This window comes from Spermophilus citellus, assembly GCF_964194105.1.
Source record: "Spermophilus citellus genome assembly, chromosome: 1".
Classification (NCBI taxonomy): Eukaryota; Metazoa; Chordata; class Mammalia; order Rodentia; family Sciuridae; genus Spermophilus; species Spermophilus citellus.
The window spans coordinates 230,500,426-230,515,906 of NC_138182.1; the positions used below are offsets into that span (position 1 = coordinate 230,500,426).

Here is a 15,481-nt window from a genome sequence, read left to right on the forward strand (position 1 = left end):
ATAAGCAAAATTATGCCCCCTTCTTAGTAATAACCTTATTAAAATATAATTCACATACCTTTGTGTGTGTGTGTGTGTGTGGAGCTGGTGATCAAGCCCAGGGCCTCAAGCATGCCAGACGAGCATTTTCTCACTGAGCCACATACCCAGCCCTTAAGTTTGCCACTTATACAGTGGCCTTTGTGTCTGGCTTTTTCACTTAGCATAATGTTTTCAAAGTTCATCCGTGTTGTATCAAATATCAGTGCACTTTATCTTTCATTATAGATTAAAGAATATTCTGGTCCATGGGTATACATTTTGTTTATCCATTAACCAGTCAATGGATATTTGGACTGTTTTCACTTTTATTTAGTCATTATAAATAATGGGTATAAATGCTGCTTATAAGTTTTTGTGTGGACATATGTTTCCAGTTGGGTATACACCTGGAAGCAGAATTGCTGAATCTCTTGGTACTTTTATGTTTAATATTTTAAGGACCTGACAATATGTTTTGCAAGATGACTTGCAAAATGATTCCATCATTTCCCATTCCTTTCAACAAAGTATGAGGGCTCCAGTTTCTCCATATTCTCACCAACACTTATTATCTTTTTTTATTAAAGCCATTCTACTGGGTAAAGGTGGCATCTTACTGTGATTTGGACTTGTATTATCCTAATAACAAATGATGTTGTGTTGTTTTCATGTGCTTCTTAACTCTTTGTGTGTCTTATTTCAAGAAATGTATATATCCTTCACTCATTTTAACTTGCCTTTTTATAATTGAGCTGTAAGAGCTCTTTTTACATTCATCATATAAGTCCTTAGATATAAGGCTTACAAATATTTTCTCTCATTCCTCAGATTGTCTTTTCACTTTCTTTAATAACATCCCTTGAATCATAAAGGATTTAATTTTGACAAAGTTCTATTTATTTATTTTGTTCATCTATTGTTGTTTTTACTTTGGGCATCATAGCCAAAAATATCATTGCCTAACCCAATGCCACAAAGTCTTAGTTTTTTTTGTTTTCTTCTAAGAGTTTTATACTTTCAGCTTTTACATTCAGATCTACTATTCACTTTCAGATAATTTTTTGTGCATGGTTTGATGTGTGGGTTCAACTTTATTCTTATGCACATTGACGTTCAGAAGTCAAAGCACCATTTGTTATAAAGACTATGTTTTGCCCATTGAGTTGTCTTGGCACCTTTGTCAAAAAAAAAAAAAATCAATTAACCATAAGTGTAAGGGTTTATTTCTAGACTTTCAGTTCTATTCCATTGATATAAATGTTTATCCTCTCCTAGATTATACTGTATTGATTGTTGCAGGGGCAACTTTGTAGTGACTTTTGAAAAATATCTTTCAATTCTTCAAGATTGCATTGATTATCCTTCAGGCCTTGCATTTCCATATGAATTTTAGAATGAGCTTATCAGCTAAAATTTTTATAGAGGTTGCATTGAATCAATAGACCAATTCGAGGAGTATTTCCACTTTCACAATATTAAATCTTCTAAACTATAAACATAAGATATCTTTTTAGGGGCTGGTAATGTGGCTCAAGCGGTAGCGCGCTCACCTGGCATGCATGCGGCCTGGGTTTGATCCTCAGCACCACATACAAACAAAGATGTTGTGTCCGCCAAAAAATAAATTAAAAAATTTTTTAAAAAGATATCTTTTTATTTGTTTAGGTTGTTTTTAAATTTTCTCTGTGGTACTTCCTAGTTTTCAGTGCATGTCTTGTCTTTTTGTGTTAAATTATCCCTAAATATTTATTCTTTGTGTAATTGACCTATGTTAGTAGTTAGAATCTATTATGAATAGATTTTTTCCTCATTTTGCTTTCAGACTGCATATTATATATATGTAGAAATACATTAATGTTTTTACATTGATCTTATTATATCAGCCTTGCTGTACTTGCTTTGTAATAGGTGATACTAAACAAAGAAAGATGTGCTATAATTTAAAATAAATTTTTTTTCTGTATTTTTCTAGGAATTGTGGCTGTAGGATTCATCAATGACGCTATAGATGAAGGAAATCCTTTGAAGACTTTAGATGCCTTGATGTTACCTAATGCTAAGATTAGAAATGTGGACCCTGATCGTGCCCAGCACTACCAAGATATTTTACACCATGCAAAATCACAGAAACTTATGGTAGGTTTTAGTATATTTGTTTCTTTTAAGTTTATAGGCAAGGTTGGGAACAGGAGGGAAGATTTGTATTTTAAATTTCATAAATTTTTTTTCCTAGTGAATCAAAATGGAAATTCAAAATCAAAAGTCTATTCTTTTCCTGGTACTAAACTTTAAGGGAATGCTAGCTCCAGAGATGATTACTGCTTCTATTCTTTCACTAAAAACTCAGTTGCAGGTGACTTCTTGTTTCGAATCCAATTCTTGGATCTTTCTCAAGTATATGCTGTGTGCATAGTACAGTACATAGCCTTTGATAGGGAAGAGGGTATAAAGATACAGGGGGATGCACGGTACCATTTGGGTGTTCTCTGTTCTGATCCACAACATACTTAGGAACTTACTGAGGTAGTATGCATTCTTTCATAGAGCAATTAAACAGAAGAAATGACTGTGTAGTGAAATGAAAAAGAGATTGAGAGATGGTTGGGATTGTTATGGTCTAGACTCTAAAGAGAAGTTACCACGGAGGAAGGACGGTAGCTGAGGCAAAAGGGTGAGAAAGAGTTGGGTAGGTGGGTGGTCTGCAGCATGATGCAGTCAGGTACTTCAGTGCTCACTGGGAACCAGCATCTTTTGGTCTGAGCATGGTAGGTAGCTTGCCTGGCTGACTTGCTCTTGAAGAACAGTGGATGCAAGCTTGTGTGGAGATTGGCCACTTTTAGAATTGTGCTTGGATGAGTGTTGAAACCTGTATGACCTGTTACCTGAGAGGGAAGGTGGTACTACCTGGGACCTAGCCACTGGTGGTTGACATGTCCCCAGGTGAAAGGGTAGATATCTTCTGTGTATAAGTCTTTAGACCCTAAGAACTACCTCATCTAAGATAGGAAAAATATCCTTGGTTAGAAAAAAAGCACTGATTGAGCAACTATTGTTAGGCATGATAGTATTTTATGTATATTATCTCATATAATCCTCTTAACAAAGAAGGAAAGTCTCCTTTCACCATCATTATTGCCCTCTTATGGATCATAAAGCAAAACTTAAATCACTTGTCCAAAGCCATCCAAAAGACAATTAGTTCTGGGACCACAACCCAGGTCTGCCCAATTCAGAAATAACATTGCTGTGCATTCAGACAGATGGAAAGAGATGTCTATTGCACCTTTATTTGCAATAACAAAAGACCAAAAATTACTTAAATGTTTCAAGGCAAAAAATGCATGCTTCTACATAAAAATGAGAGACATATCAATGGGAGCAGGAGACATGCACACTTATCTATGTATGAAATATTTCTGGAAGGAGATGACTTCTAGAATATGAACTAGAAGACTGAAGGAGATGGGAGACTTCTTTTTCTCTGTCTTTCTACTGTTTGGATTTTTAAATTTTTAGAGTGTGTTTTTAGGAAACACTGAGTGTTTCTAAACCTTTAAAGACCAAAGTATATCTTGCTCACTTGGAGGAAATGATGCCCCAGGGTGGGGCCTTCTGGCCTTCCAGCAGGATTGCCTTACAAAGTGCTTACTCATTTCATGGAAATCTGCCACAGCAGCTGTGGAGTGGTGCTCTCACCTGATGTAGATTGAGTTTCAGAATGAGTGCTTGGCCAGATACTACCATTGAATTGGAAGAGTGAGGACCCAAACCCAAGTCTCATGTCCCCACATCCAGGGAGAGGGGATGGGGCTTCTTGCTATTCCCATGGAGGTGGCTGTGTCCATGGTATAAGGCAAACTTGTCAACATTGAAAGAGAAAATTATTTGTCTTGAAGACAGGCACCATTTAGATCCTGGCTATGGGACCTAGGTCAGGTTACCACATCTCTATATGCTTATTTTCAAATGTGTAAAGTAAACATGATACCTGTCTTACAGGATTATAATGAGAGTTAAATGAAATTATATAAAATATATACAGTAATATTATATGAACAATGATTACATATAATAACATTAATTATAAACATTTGTGTGTACACACACACACACACACACACATACAGTTACAGCATTTAGCATGAAACCTGGCAGTGTTCCCCCACCAAACAAAGAAAAACCCAGCTTAAATAATATAGCTAGTAGTATAAGCACCTGTGGCTGGCTACCTTCCAAGTTGGGGTGAGTAATATCTATATCATATCATAGGGTCCTTACTAGACACAGGATCTGCTCTGTCAACACACCTCGGTTCTTCTCTGCCTACAATGGGTATTTGTCTTTTGAGGTGAACCCAACATCACATGGCCAAGAACTTTTACAGGCGCTATAGGCCCTCTCCAGAGCATTCCAGTCGAAAGCTTTAGAACAAGATGAACACTCAGAAGCCTCCAATTTCCTCTATTGGTCAGGCTTCCTATGTGTGGAAGCTGCAGCCTCAGTGGTGCAATCAGAGTTTTAAATATGGAGGACAGGGATCTGATGCTACCTCAGAAGTCAAAACATTTTTGACCTATGAAACTAGAGGCTTGAGCTATATTGGCCATTGCTGACAAATTCAAAACACTAAAATTTCAAGGAATTACTCCTTTGATTAATTACTATTTTTAAATACAGTTTACGTTCTCAGTTCATTTTTATTTATTTATTTACTTACTTACTTAATTTTGGCACTAGGGACTGAACTCAGGGACACTTACCACTGAGTTACATCCCCAGTCCTTCTTATTTTTTAATTTGAGACAGGGTGTCACTAAGTTGCTAAAGCTGACCTCAAATTTGCAATCCTTCTGCCTCAGGACCCAAATTTTGGTTTATAAGTATCTGCCAAGGTACTCTGAAGTCCATTATATTTTAAACTTTTCTCAGTCTGTTCTTTTCCCTGGAAAAATCTGTTTTTGTTTGTTTGGCTGAGACTTTTTTTTTTAAACATAATGTTTTGATTGATGGAAATCCAGTGTCTTTTTATAGGGTGGTATTTCAGTGCCTTGTTTTTCCAAAGATTGAACTTGAAAAATAATAGAAGAGAATTACATTGCTGGTATTATTACTATGGGTAAAGATGTTACAAAATATATAACCATTAAAGATCACAATGGATAACATCTTCACAAAAGGATGCTCAAAGATTGGGAACAGTGATGTAAGTTAGTGAGGATTCTTGATCCTTTTTAACAGTGTAACTTTGTGTAGGCAAAAATTTTTTTTTCTTTTGGGGACAAAATTGATATACATGTAGCAGAGTAGAACACATTTTTTTTTTTTTTGTCTATCCACTAGAGGCAGTGAATTGTGAGCAATTTTAAAATGGATGGCTTTACCTGACAGCATATGAAATACACTCCACCAAAAAGTTCTGATTTACTCATTGTATATTTACTCTATACAGATTAGGTATGCATTTAACAAGTGAATATTGCTGCATTTTTTGGAATCTTGAAACTTATTTTAGATTTGTTTTTCTTTGCTTGCTCTAATGTTTGCCAGATTTTTACTCTTTACATAACCACACACATACTGTTAAGAATCTTCATGTGCAAGATTTTTTAACTAAGTCCAATGAAATATGAAATCCTGTTCATTCAAAAGTATGCAATGAAATTTTTTTACTGTTTTAGTGCCCATTCCTACATACTTCATAAATTCTTCACAGTAGTGCTTTGCTTCATGATTAACATGAAACTTATTTGTATTCTCTAATAATATCCCACTATTAGGCTCTAATTTCACTTCCTATCTTATCCCTAAGTCAAGAGAAATGCAGTTATTTACCAATGGAAATATACTGAAAGTTTATAACATAATATCTCTTTTCTTTTGGGGACAAAATTGAAGGAAGAAAAATAGAGGCACTATTTTAAACCTCTAAATGACCTATGAGTATATTCTTAGTTTAACTCCCTTGCTTTTTTGTTTTAAAAATGCCCAACCAGAAATGAGGTCATCTCATACAGAGTATATTGCCTCTTCCAGGTGAATTGAATGGGTTTCCATGCTATTTAGATGTCTGGGGAATTTATTCTTTTACTTATTTGACCACATGATGTGCAAAGCATGTAAAATGTACACACTATGTGAATAGTTGTTATGCTGTATTGTTAAGGGAGTGACAACAAGGGGAAAGTCTGTACGAGTTCAATACAGAGGTAGTCTTTTTTTTTAAATATCTGTTGATTGACTTTTATTTATTTATTTTATTTATTTATATGTGGTGCTGAGACTTGAACCCAGTGCCTCACGAATGTCAGGCAAGTGCACTACCATTGAGCCATAGCCCCAGCCCGGAGGTAGTATTTTTTAAAAATGTTTTGGATCCATAGTTGGTTGAATCTGCAGATGTGGAGCCCACAGATATAGAGGGCCTACTGTACATAGTGCTTAATTGTTTGTGGAACTAATATTTGTATAAATTGCACTATACATAATATCTATATATAATAGAAAGTATAAGAAAGTGCTTTGGAAGTTGAGATGAGAAAAATGACACTTCTAACGTAAGTATCTGGCAAGGACTGTCCTTTGAGGACTTCCAGAAATGGACAGAATTAAGGCAAAGATGTTAGAACTAGTTTTCCAGCAGAGGCAGGGGTAAAAAGAGGAAAAATTAACTTCATGGCAAAGCAAAAGGTTTGACAAAAGGTTTGACATGGCAAAGTAAAAAGTTTGACTAGTTCAATGACTGTGATGGCCCGGCACATGACTTCTCCAGATACCCAGTTGTTCCCATTGAAATGGTAAGCTATCTTAAATAGCAGCATCATTAAAAAAAGAAGATCTACAATGGCCAAGTTGGTGTGGAAGATAGTCAAATGAGTGGATCTGGTCACAAAGAAGGTGTTCCACAGGGTCATAGCATTGGCTGGCACACCACTCACAACACCAAGATATAGATGGCAGATATCAGCTTGGTACTTAAGGAACTTTGCAGGTACCCCATGGTCACATTATTCACATGGAGAGTTGAAGCAGACTTATCAAATTTTTCTCCTCATTAACATTCTTAAAATACTAAAGTATGAAGTATTTTTAAAAAATAATTATTAGTACTTTTTTTTAAAAAACACCTTTATTTTATTTGTTTATTTTTATGTGGTGCTGAGGATTGAACCTAGTGCCTCCCACATGCTAGGCAAGTGCTCTACCACTGAGCCCCAGCCCCAGCCCCAATTATTAGTACTTTTGTAACATTTGATATTTGAAGCATTATTTCTTAGAAGGTAAAAAAGTGGAGCTAGAGAATAGAGCTCCTTGCACTTTGCATATGTTGTCCTAACTATGTGTGTTTTCACATATAGCTTTCCATGATCTTAAAATGATCTCACAACTCTTAAGAAGTGCAGTGATCTACAATTTTTGACATGAGAAAATAAAGGAATGGATCTAGGCAACTATTTAGGCTACTCAGGCATAGAGCTATGAGATAGGCACCATATAAGCCATCAGTAGTGTTGTAGTAGTAGGTCGCATGGTGGATGATGAGTATAATATTGCTTGGAGCAAAGCAAATGGTAAAAATCACAAGGATAAGGAGACTTGCCTTGATATAACTCAACCATCTATGATCATATGTTCCAAGTTTGTGGATGATGTTTGTATAGCAGTAGATTATAACCACAAATGGAATTAAGAATCCAAAAAAAGCTAAGGAGATAAAGTAGTAGAACTGGAAGAGAGGTGAAGACTTCTCACATGTGTTGTAGACATCATGGCAGGTGGTGATATCCAGCTGGGGAAGATAATATTTCTGCTTCATAATGAAAAATGGCAGCATATATAAGAAAACCGTTATCCACACCAGTCCACATGCTAGCAAAAAATAGGTGCGCTTGGGCAGTCTTTGGTATATGAAAGGATGGACAATGGCCAGGTAGCGGTTAAGGCTCATGCAGGCAAGGAGCAGAATGGAACAATATATGTTACCATAAAAGATGACTGTGATGGCCCGGCACATGACTTCTCCAAATACCCAGTTGTTCCCATTGAAATGGTAAGCTATCTTAAATGGAAGTGTCATTAAAAAAAGAAGATCTGCTATGGCCAAGTTGGTGTAGAAGATAGTCAAACGAGTGGATCTGGTCACAAAGAAGATATTCCACAGGGTCACAACATTGGCTGGCACACCAATCACAAATACCAGGATATAGATGGCAGGTATCAGCTTGGTACTTAAGGAACTTTGCAGGTACCCCATGGTCACATTATTCACATGGAGAGTTGAAGCAGTTTCATCAGGGCACTTCATTTTTACAGTTGTGGTAGCTCCTGTCCAGCCTTCTATGGCAGAGGGAGGGAAATATTCAAAAGAATTTGGGGGAAATCCATGAAAGGTCTTAATAGTTAGGGTTGGTTTTACCAAGTTGTCTGAAACATTTTCCTTGCCTGTAATGGAAATATTAACATATGATTTAGTGGAAGGCAATATCATAAAACGAAGTGCTTTGTACTACATAATTTCTGTAGTTGTAAAATTTAGGGTTATTTTTATTTTTAAAAAACCATTATAGATCAAGCAATCCTCAGGCATGTATTTAGTACATATAATATGCCCTAGAACCATTTTAATCCATGTATGAACATAAACTAGATGGCAGCTCCTTGCCTGTAAGGAGTTTATGATGCTATTGAAAGAAACAAAAATAGGCCGGGGGTGGGGATGTGGCTCAAGCGGTAGCGCGCTCGCCTGGCATGCGTGCGGCCCGGGTTCAATCCTCAGCACCACATACCAACAAAGATGTTGTGTCCGCCGAGAACTAAAAAATAAATATTAAAAATTCTCTCTCTCTCTCTCTCTCTCTCTCTCTCTCTCTCTCTCTCTCTCTCTCTCTCCTCTCTCACTCTCTCTTTAAAAAAAAAATAGGCCAACAGAATATTATAGGCAAATGCTATGTTGACTATAAGCTATATAGGTATTCAGACAATAGCTAACAGATTTGGGCATTTAAACAAAATGTCAAGGAAAAGACAAAACTGAGTAAAGATAACCATGGCTTATAAAGAGATGGAATTTATAAATAGATTAATTTTATCCTGCTGGTGATGCATGGGCAAAGGCATAATATAGGCTGGCATAGGATCTGGGAATGCGAGATGCTAGTTCAGCAAATGTTTATTGTATGCTTATGTGCCAATGGTATAAAATTTTCAATGAACTCCATAAATACAGAAGTTGCATGTACATCTTTGAACAGAGGAATGACCATTGTGCTAGAATAATGGTACTCCTACACATAAAGATCCCACCTGCTAATCCCTGAACCCTCTATGAATATGTTACATTATATGATAAAGGGATTTTGTAGGTATAAATAAGAGACTTGAGATGGGAAGAGTGTTCTGGATTGTCCAAGCATGGGCTAAATGTAAGAGTCCTTATAGGAGGGAGGCGAGGGACATAGAAAGATAATGTGTGCTACTTGGCTTTGAAGATGGAAGAAGGAGCCATGATCCAAGGAATACAGGAAGTTTCTAGAGGCTAAGAAAAGGCAAAGAAGCATTCTCTCCTACCGCCCTACCAACACCTTGATTTTAAGACTTCTGAGCATCAGAAATATCAAATAATAAACCTGTGCTTTAAGCACTAAATTTGTGATTATTTGTTATAGCAGCAATAAGAAGCTAATATAATCGTGATTTTGACCTCATGTTTAAGATGAATTTGGTGCTAGCATACTAGAGAATAGATTGTAACAGGAGGAAATTGGAGACAAGGGGGCCTGATAGGAGGCTGCTATTATTCAAACTTTAAGGAATGGTGAGTAACCGAACTAGAGCAAACGACATGGAAAGGTGGTGAGCAGAGCTCACAGGGACTTCGCATCTGACAGCAGTGGAAGAGCAGGAGGCAAGCTGACTCAGAGGTGCCTACTCTAGATGACTTGACAGAGGAGGATGCATTACCTGAATTTAGGACAAGAGACAAGAAGCAGATAAGGGAGAAATTAAACCCTGTTTTTAGTATTACTGAGGTGCAGTTGCTGATGGAATGTTAGTATGTAAAATGCCAGCAACTGGTTAGATAACCAGATGTGGAATCCAAAATTCCAGGAGTCCAAATTAGAGGTAAGAATTTTTTTAGTCTGTACAGAGGCCATCATTTAATTTAGAAGGAGTGGTAGGTATGGCCTACCAAGAGATGTGAGAAGAATCCAAAGGCCGACTAAGGAAAATGCCAGGTATTAAGGGGAGAGAAGACAAAGGAAGAAAATCAGAAAATGAAATTGTTAAAATAACTTAAGATATTAGAAATGAATATTTTAAAAGGAATGAAACATATAAACTATATGCTATAAGTTTTTGGCATTACTTGGCATGTTGACATTAATAATCCTAATTCTTGAAAGGGCAATTTCAAAAATAAATAAACCTCAATATGTAAACCTTAATATGCAAATAAGTTTCCCATAAATTAATTCTGGATGTTTATAGAGAATACATTCTCTCTGATTTATAATATGACCTTCTAGATGTATGTGCCTTTTATGCCTTATAAAAACCTCTTGTCAATTTAAAATGCCAGTACTCTGCCAGGTATAACTCACCACATGACCTCTAAATTTCTTTGTGTTGAATACTTGAGGTTAACTGTGGAAAGCAGTATGGAGTTTCTTTAGAAAATTTGGAATGGAATCATGATTTGACCCAGTTATCCCACTCCTTGGTCTATACCCAAAGGACTTAAAATCAGCATACTACAGTGACAAAGCCACATCAATGTTTATAGTAGCTCAATTCACAAGAGCCAAGCTAAGGAAACAACCTAGGTGTCCTTCAACAGATGAATGGAATTTTTAAAATGTGGTATATATACTCAATGGGTTATTACTCAGACATAAAGAAGAATGAAACTATGGCATTTGCTGGTAAATGGATGCAAATGGAGAATGTCATGCTAAGTGAAATAAGCCAATCCCCAAAACTAAAGTCCATATGTTCTCTCTGATATGTGGATGCTAACCCACAACAACAGATGGTGGGGAGCGGAAGAATAGAAGTCCATTGGATTAGACAAAGGGGAATGAAAGGAAAGGAGAGAGGAATAGGAAGAATAGTAGAATGGATCAGACATAACTTTCCTAGTTTTGTTTTTAAATACACAACCAGGGTGACTCCATATCATATACAACCACAAGAATAGGATCCTAATTAGAATGGGTTATGCTCCATGTATGGATAATATGCCAAAATATGTTCTACTATCTTATATAACTGAAAAGAACAAATTAAAAAAAAAATATTGAAGTTAGTGTCTACCAAATTGTTCATCATTCAGAGCCAGTTGCTCTTACTGTTCTAATCTCTAGTGGCTTCCTCCCAGGGGAAATTGAAGCCTCCCTTATAACTCTGAGATTGCACAAACTGATTTCAGTGTGTAAGATGGAGAAAATGTGATCTGAACAACTGGAGACCTAAAGGTGATCAGATGTCACTAAAGGAAAAGTGGATTAGAGAAAAGGAAAGAATTTGGAGGGCAGCACTCTTCAGGGCCTGTGTTTAGACATGATCACTGAAGGGATGTTGTTAGACATTTGAACTCAATGCACAAATCCTTCATGGTTTTTTTTTTTTTTTTTTTTTTTTTTTTGCATTTGGTAAAAGATCTTGGGTCTTATGTGACCTAAGGAGAGATAGATTCCTGTAAAGAAAGATAAGCAGAAAGCTAGAGAATGGTAACTGCAGACCATGCTGTACAAGAGATTTCCCCTCAGGATCTGATAAGAGAGCTGTTGAAACCAAGTGTTTGTTAGTTTTCAGAAAATCCCTGTGATTAAGCAAGACATGGTGCCTGTGGGCATGCTCAACAGTGACTCATTGGTAGAAAAGTTGATTCGAATCCAATTTTCCATGAGAATTCTGGATCTGATTCCACTTAATAAGTCTTTTAGTCCTCAGAGCCTAATCTTAAGAATAGTGCTTATCATTAAGTTTATTTTTTAAGTTTATTTGAATTCTTTATATATAGGTTTCCATTTGGCATCATGATTGTGGAATGATTTCCACCTGGGAAAAGGCCTTGGAGAGGGGCTAGTCCACAGGGAACAGATTTCCCTCACCATGGATGGGTTCTCCCTTTACATCTTCCCCTGACCCCGTCAAAGAAAACGAACTCACTGCCCTTTACTTTGTCTTTGTGTGTGTGTGTGTGTGTGGATGGACACAATACCTTTATTTATCTTTAGGTGGTGCTGAGGTCAAACCCAGGGCTTCACACATGCTAGACAAGCACTCTACCACTGAGCTACAACCCCAGCCCCACTTTGTCTCTTCTTAAGTTCCCTATTTCACTTTCACCAAACTGTACTACCGTCTTTGAAGGAACCTCCCTCATCAACCTTGTTTCTCGATGCAATGCTGCTCAACTTTTTGGTTCATTGATCCCAGAGTGACTACATGTTTATCCTCTCAAGTGCTACACTATCTACAAGTTCCCTTGGCTCTCTCTGTGGTGACCTAATGACCTCCAACTATCAATTTAAGCAACATTCCTTTACTCAAGGTTTTTGTGTTGGTGGTGATGGTGGTAGTGGTTTAATTTGGGGTGTTTTATGCCTTGTACCCCTACCTTTCCCACTCCTACCAATGTAGTGGAGTGTGACCTAACAGTAAAAAAGCTGTGGATATAGCTCCATCCCAAATCATGGATGGAACAATGAACTTCAGAACAAGTAGCGTAGCAGGCTAGCATTGTGATGGGTAAAACAGAAAACATTCATGGTAGCATAACAGTATTTGGAAACAGTATTTCTAAAATTATAAAAACTCATTTATAAGGGTAGAGAGGACTCCCTGGCACTATTCCATTTTGGAAATACTAATGTATTGGCATCACAAGCTACTAAAGGCAAATGACTCTTTCAGGCGATATTCTTGTTTCCCCCATTTGTGTCTCACCAGAAAGTATAAACACAGGATTTTTTTAATCCCTTGAAAAAGTGCTGTCTTTCCTAATCAGAGGAAATTCCTAAGGAACACAGAACTTCTCACAGAGAAAGTTGTTTCTTGAGTTAATTATAGTTGTCTAAAATCTTGACGAGGCAACACTTTTAAATATCAGGAGATATTAGTCTTTGGTGAAACTTGACTAGTGAGCCAGGTGCGGTGGTGCTCACTTGTAGTTCCAGTGGTTCCAGAGGCTGAGACCAGAGGATCAAAGCCAGCCTTAGCAAAAAGCAAGGTGCTAAGCAACTCAGTGAGACCCTGTCTCTAAATAAAATACAAAATAGGGCTGAGGATGTGGCTTAGTGGTCGAGTGCCCCTGAATTCAATCCCCAGTACCCCCCCCCAAAAAAAAATTGACTAGTGCACAAACTGTAGATTCTGACTTCCATGATCATACCTTTTGATAACCAAGATCAGACTCTACGGTTTTTGTCAGATGCAAAGATTAGGTTCACTTGGCTTTTGTGACACAAACAAGTTCCCCACCCTCCTACTCCAGAAGAAAAGAGCTTACCACTTCCACAAAACATGGGTGACAGAAGAAGTAGTCCAGCAGCTGTAAAGATGAGGGCTTTCATTTCAATGACCTGAGTCCAATTTCTCTAACGTTTTCAAATGTGTAAAATCACGGAGCACAGTTTCCCCTCAATTCCGTATGTTAGTAACAAAAGCTTGTTCTGTCCGTAGAAGTGTGCTACCCTGGCCTGTGCCGGCAGGAACTTGCTGAGTCCTCTGCAGGGGAAGGATATGACCAACTCAATGTTTCAGTATGCATGACTCAGGCTGAGCTTCTGAGCATGTTTTGTTATCCATGAAAAAAATCATTTAACTCTTACCCATACCCAAAAATCTGGTCTGAACAGATGCTGTAATTTTCACCTGGTGTGTTTATGTACATTTTTTAAAAACAACAGAAAGTAGAGAGCCCTTTATAAGAACTAAGCTGAAAAACAGATGCAGAGCAGCAGTTAGTTTTGAAACTGTCCCATATCTCATTTTACTCATTTTAAAAGTTACTTTGTAGTTGAACAGTCAGAAATTATCCTTAACTTTATTCTGCCAGCTATTTCAAATTTTAAGAAATAAAAATTGTTTAGGTGCTTGATTTCTTTGAAAATTCTGTGTTGCCAGACATAGGGGTGCAAGCCTATAATCCCCGAGGCTCAGGAGGCTGAGACAGAAGGATTGGGAGTTCAAAGCCAGCCTTGGCAACTTAAAAAGCTCTAACCAAGTTAGCAAGACTCTGTCTCTAAAATATAAAAAGGGTTGGGAATGTGGCTCAGTAGTTAAGTGCCCCAGTTCAATCCCCAGTACCAAAAAGAAAAAAGAAGAAAATTCTTTGCCAATGTCATATTGGTCTGAACTTGTCACCAGTGGCTGGCCAGAACTTACTTTTATATTTGTTGTTGTTTGGAGAAAGAGGAGTCACTTGTTTGCCATAGTTCATGTGTTCTGAGCCATTTAGTAACTCTATAGGGTCACATAACTAGAGAGACCCATCCCCGACCAACACTATTTGGTTGAATTGAAATCATAATGCAACATTGAAATGCAGAGGTCTCCATAAGTGTTGGTTATACAATAAGATTTTTAAAATTGTGATAACATATACATAAGTAAAATTTTCCACGTTAACCATTTAAGTTCATAGTTCCAATGTGTTAAGTATATTCACATTGTTGTACAACATATATTAAGCTTTCATGAGTAGTTATTTTCTGGAGAGTACAATTTAATGTACAATAAAAAGAAAGAAAGAAAAAGCTGCACTATAAATTTGCCTATAATTAATAAAATGATTAAACTCTAAGCCAGCCAGCCTATTGGCTATAAAAATATGGCAAAACCAGAAAATGAAATTTTGTGAGACTTAAAAGGTAAGATAAACTTGGAAGGAAGTGATAATGTGTATAGACATCTTAATTAAGTTTAATCAAATCAAGATTTTTACAAAGGTTGATGTTTCATACTTCAGCTAAATAATATATGATAACACAAAGCGAGATTGAAGCTATTATATGGCAAAAAATAATTTTTAAAAATCATTAAGACATGAAGAAGTTTTGTTGTTGTTTAAAATGTTTCTAAGAGTCATCTAAATTCAGGAGTTTATGGCTTGATTTGCACATGCTCTGGTTTCTGGTCATTTAATTCATTTGTAACTCACATGTTGAACCTGGCTGTTTAGCTGAGGGTGGTGACCTAGCCATTCCATAGTCTTTTCAGTCTTCTAGTGAGTAATTGAAAGGAGACTCTACATTTTATTGTTGTAGTTGTTGGTTTGGGCAGTGTTTAGGGGATGGAACCCAGAGTCTCACATATGCTAAACAAGTGTTCTATCACTGAGCTATACCTCCAGCCTAGGATATCACTTTTACCTTGAATTTGTGTTTAACTTAGTTCAGCACGTCACACTTTAAACTGTTGATTTTGATTTGGCTTTGCAAAGTCTTGCTTTAGATTA

The 15,481-nt window shown here is 36.9% G+C and overlaps 2 protein-coding genes across 2 annotated transcripts in view; one reads left to right on the plus strand and one right to left on the minus strand.

The window, feature by feature from the left end:
• Positions 1–15,481, plus strand: part of IQGAP2 (IQ motif containing GTPase activating protein 2) — a 285,989-nt gene that overhangs the window by 194,690 nt on the left and 75,818 nt on the right. The window contains exon 13 of the mRNA XM_081284983.1: positions 1,994–2,157. Within this exon, the coding sequence (XP_081141109.1) occupies positions 1,994–2,157 (164 nt within the window). The remainder of the gene's footprint in view (positions 1–1,993; positions 2,158–15,481) is intronic.
• On the minus strand, positions 6,422–13,707 carry F2RL2 (coagulation factor II thrombin receptor like 2). Its single transcript, XM_081284994.1, has 2 exons — positions 13,532–13,707; positions 6,422–8,460 (listed from the first exon to the last, which is right to left on the minus strand). The coding sequence occupies exons 1-2, from the start codon at positions 13,593–13,595 to the stop codon at positions 7,409–7,411; spliced, it is 1,116 nt and encodes a 371-aa protein (XP_081141120.1). The 5' UTR covers positions 13,596–13,707; the 3' UTR covers positions 6,422–7,408.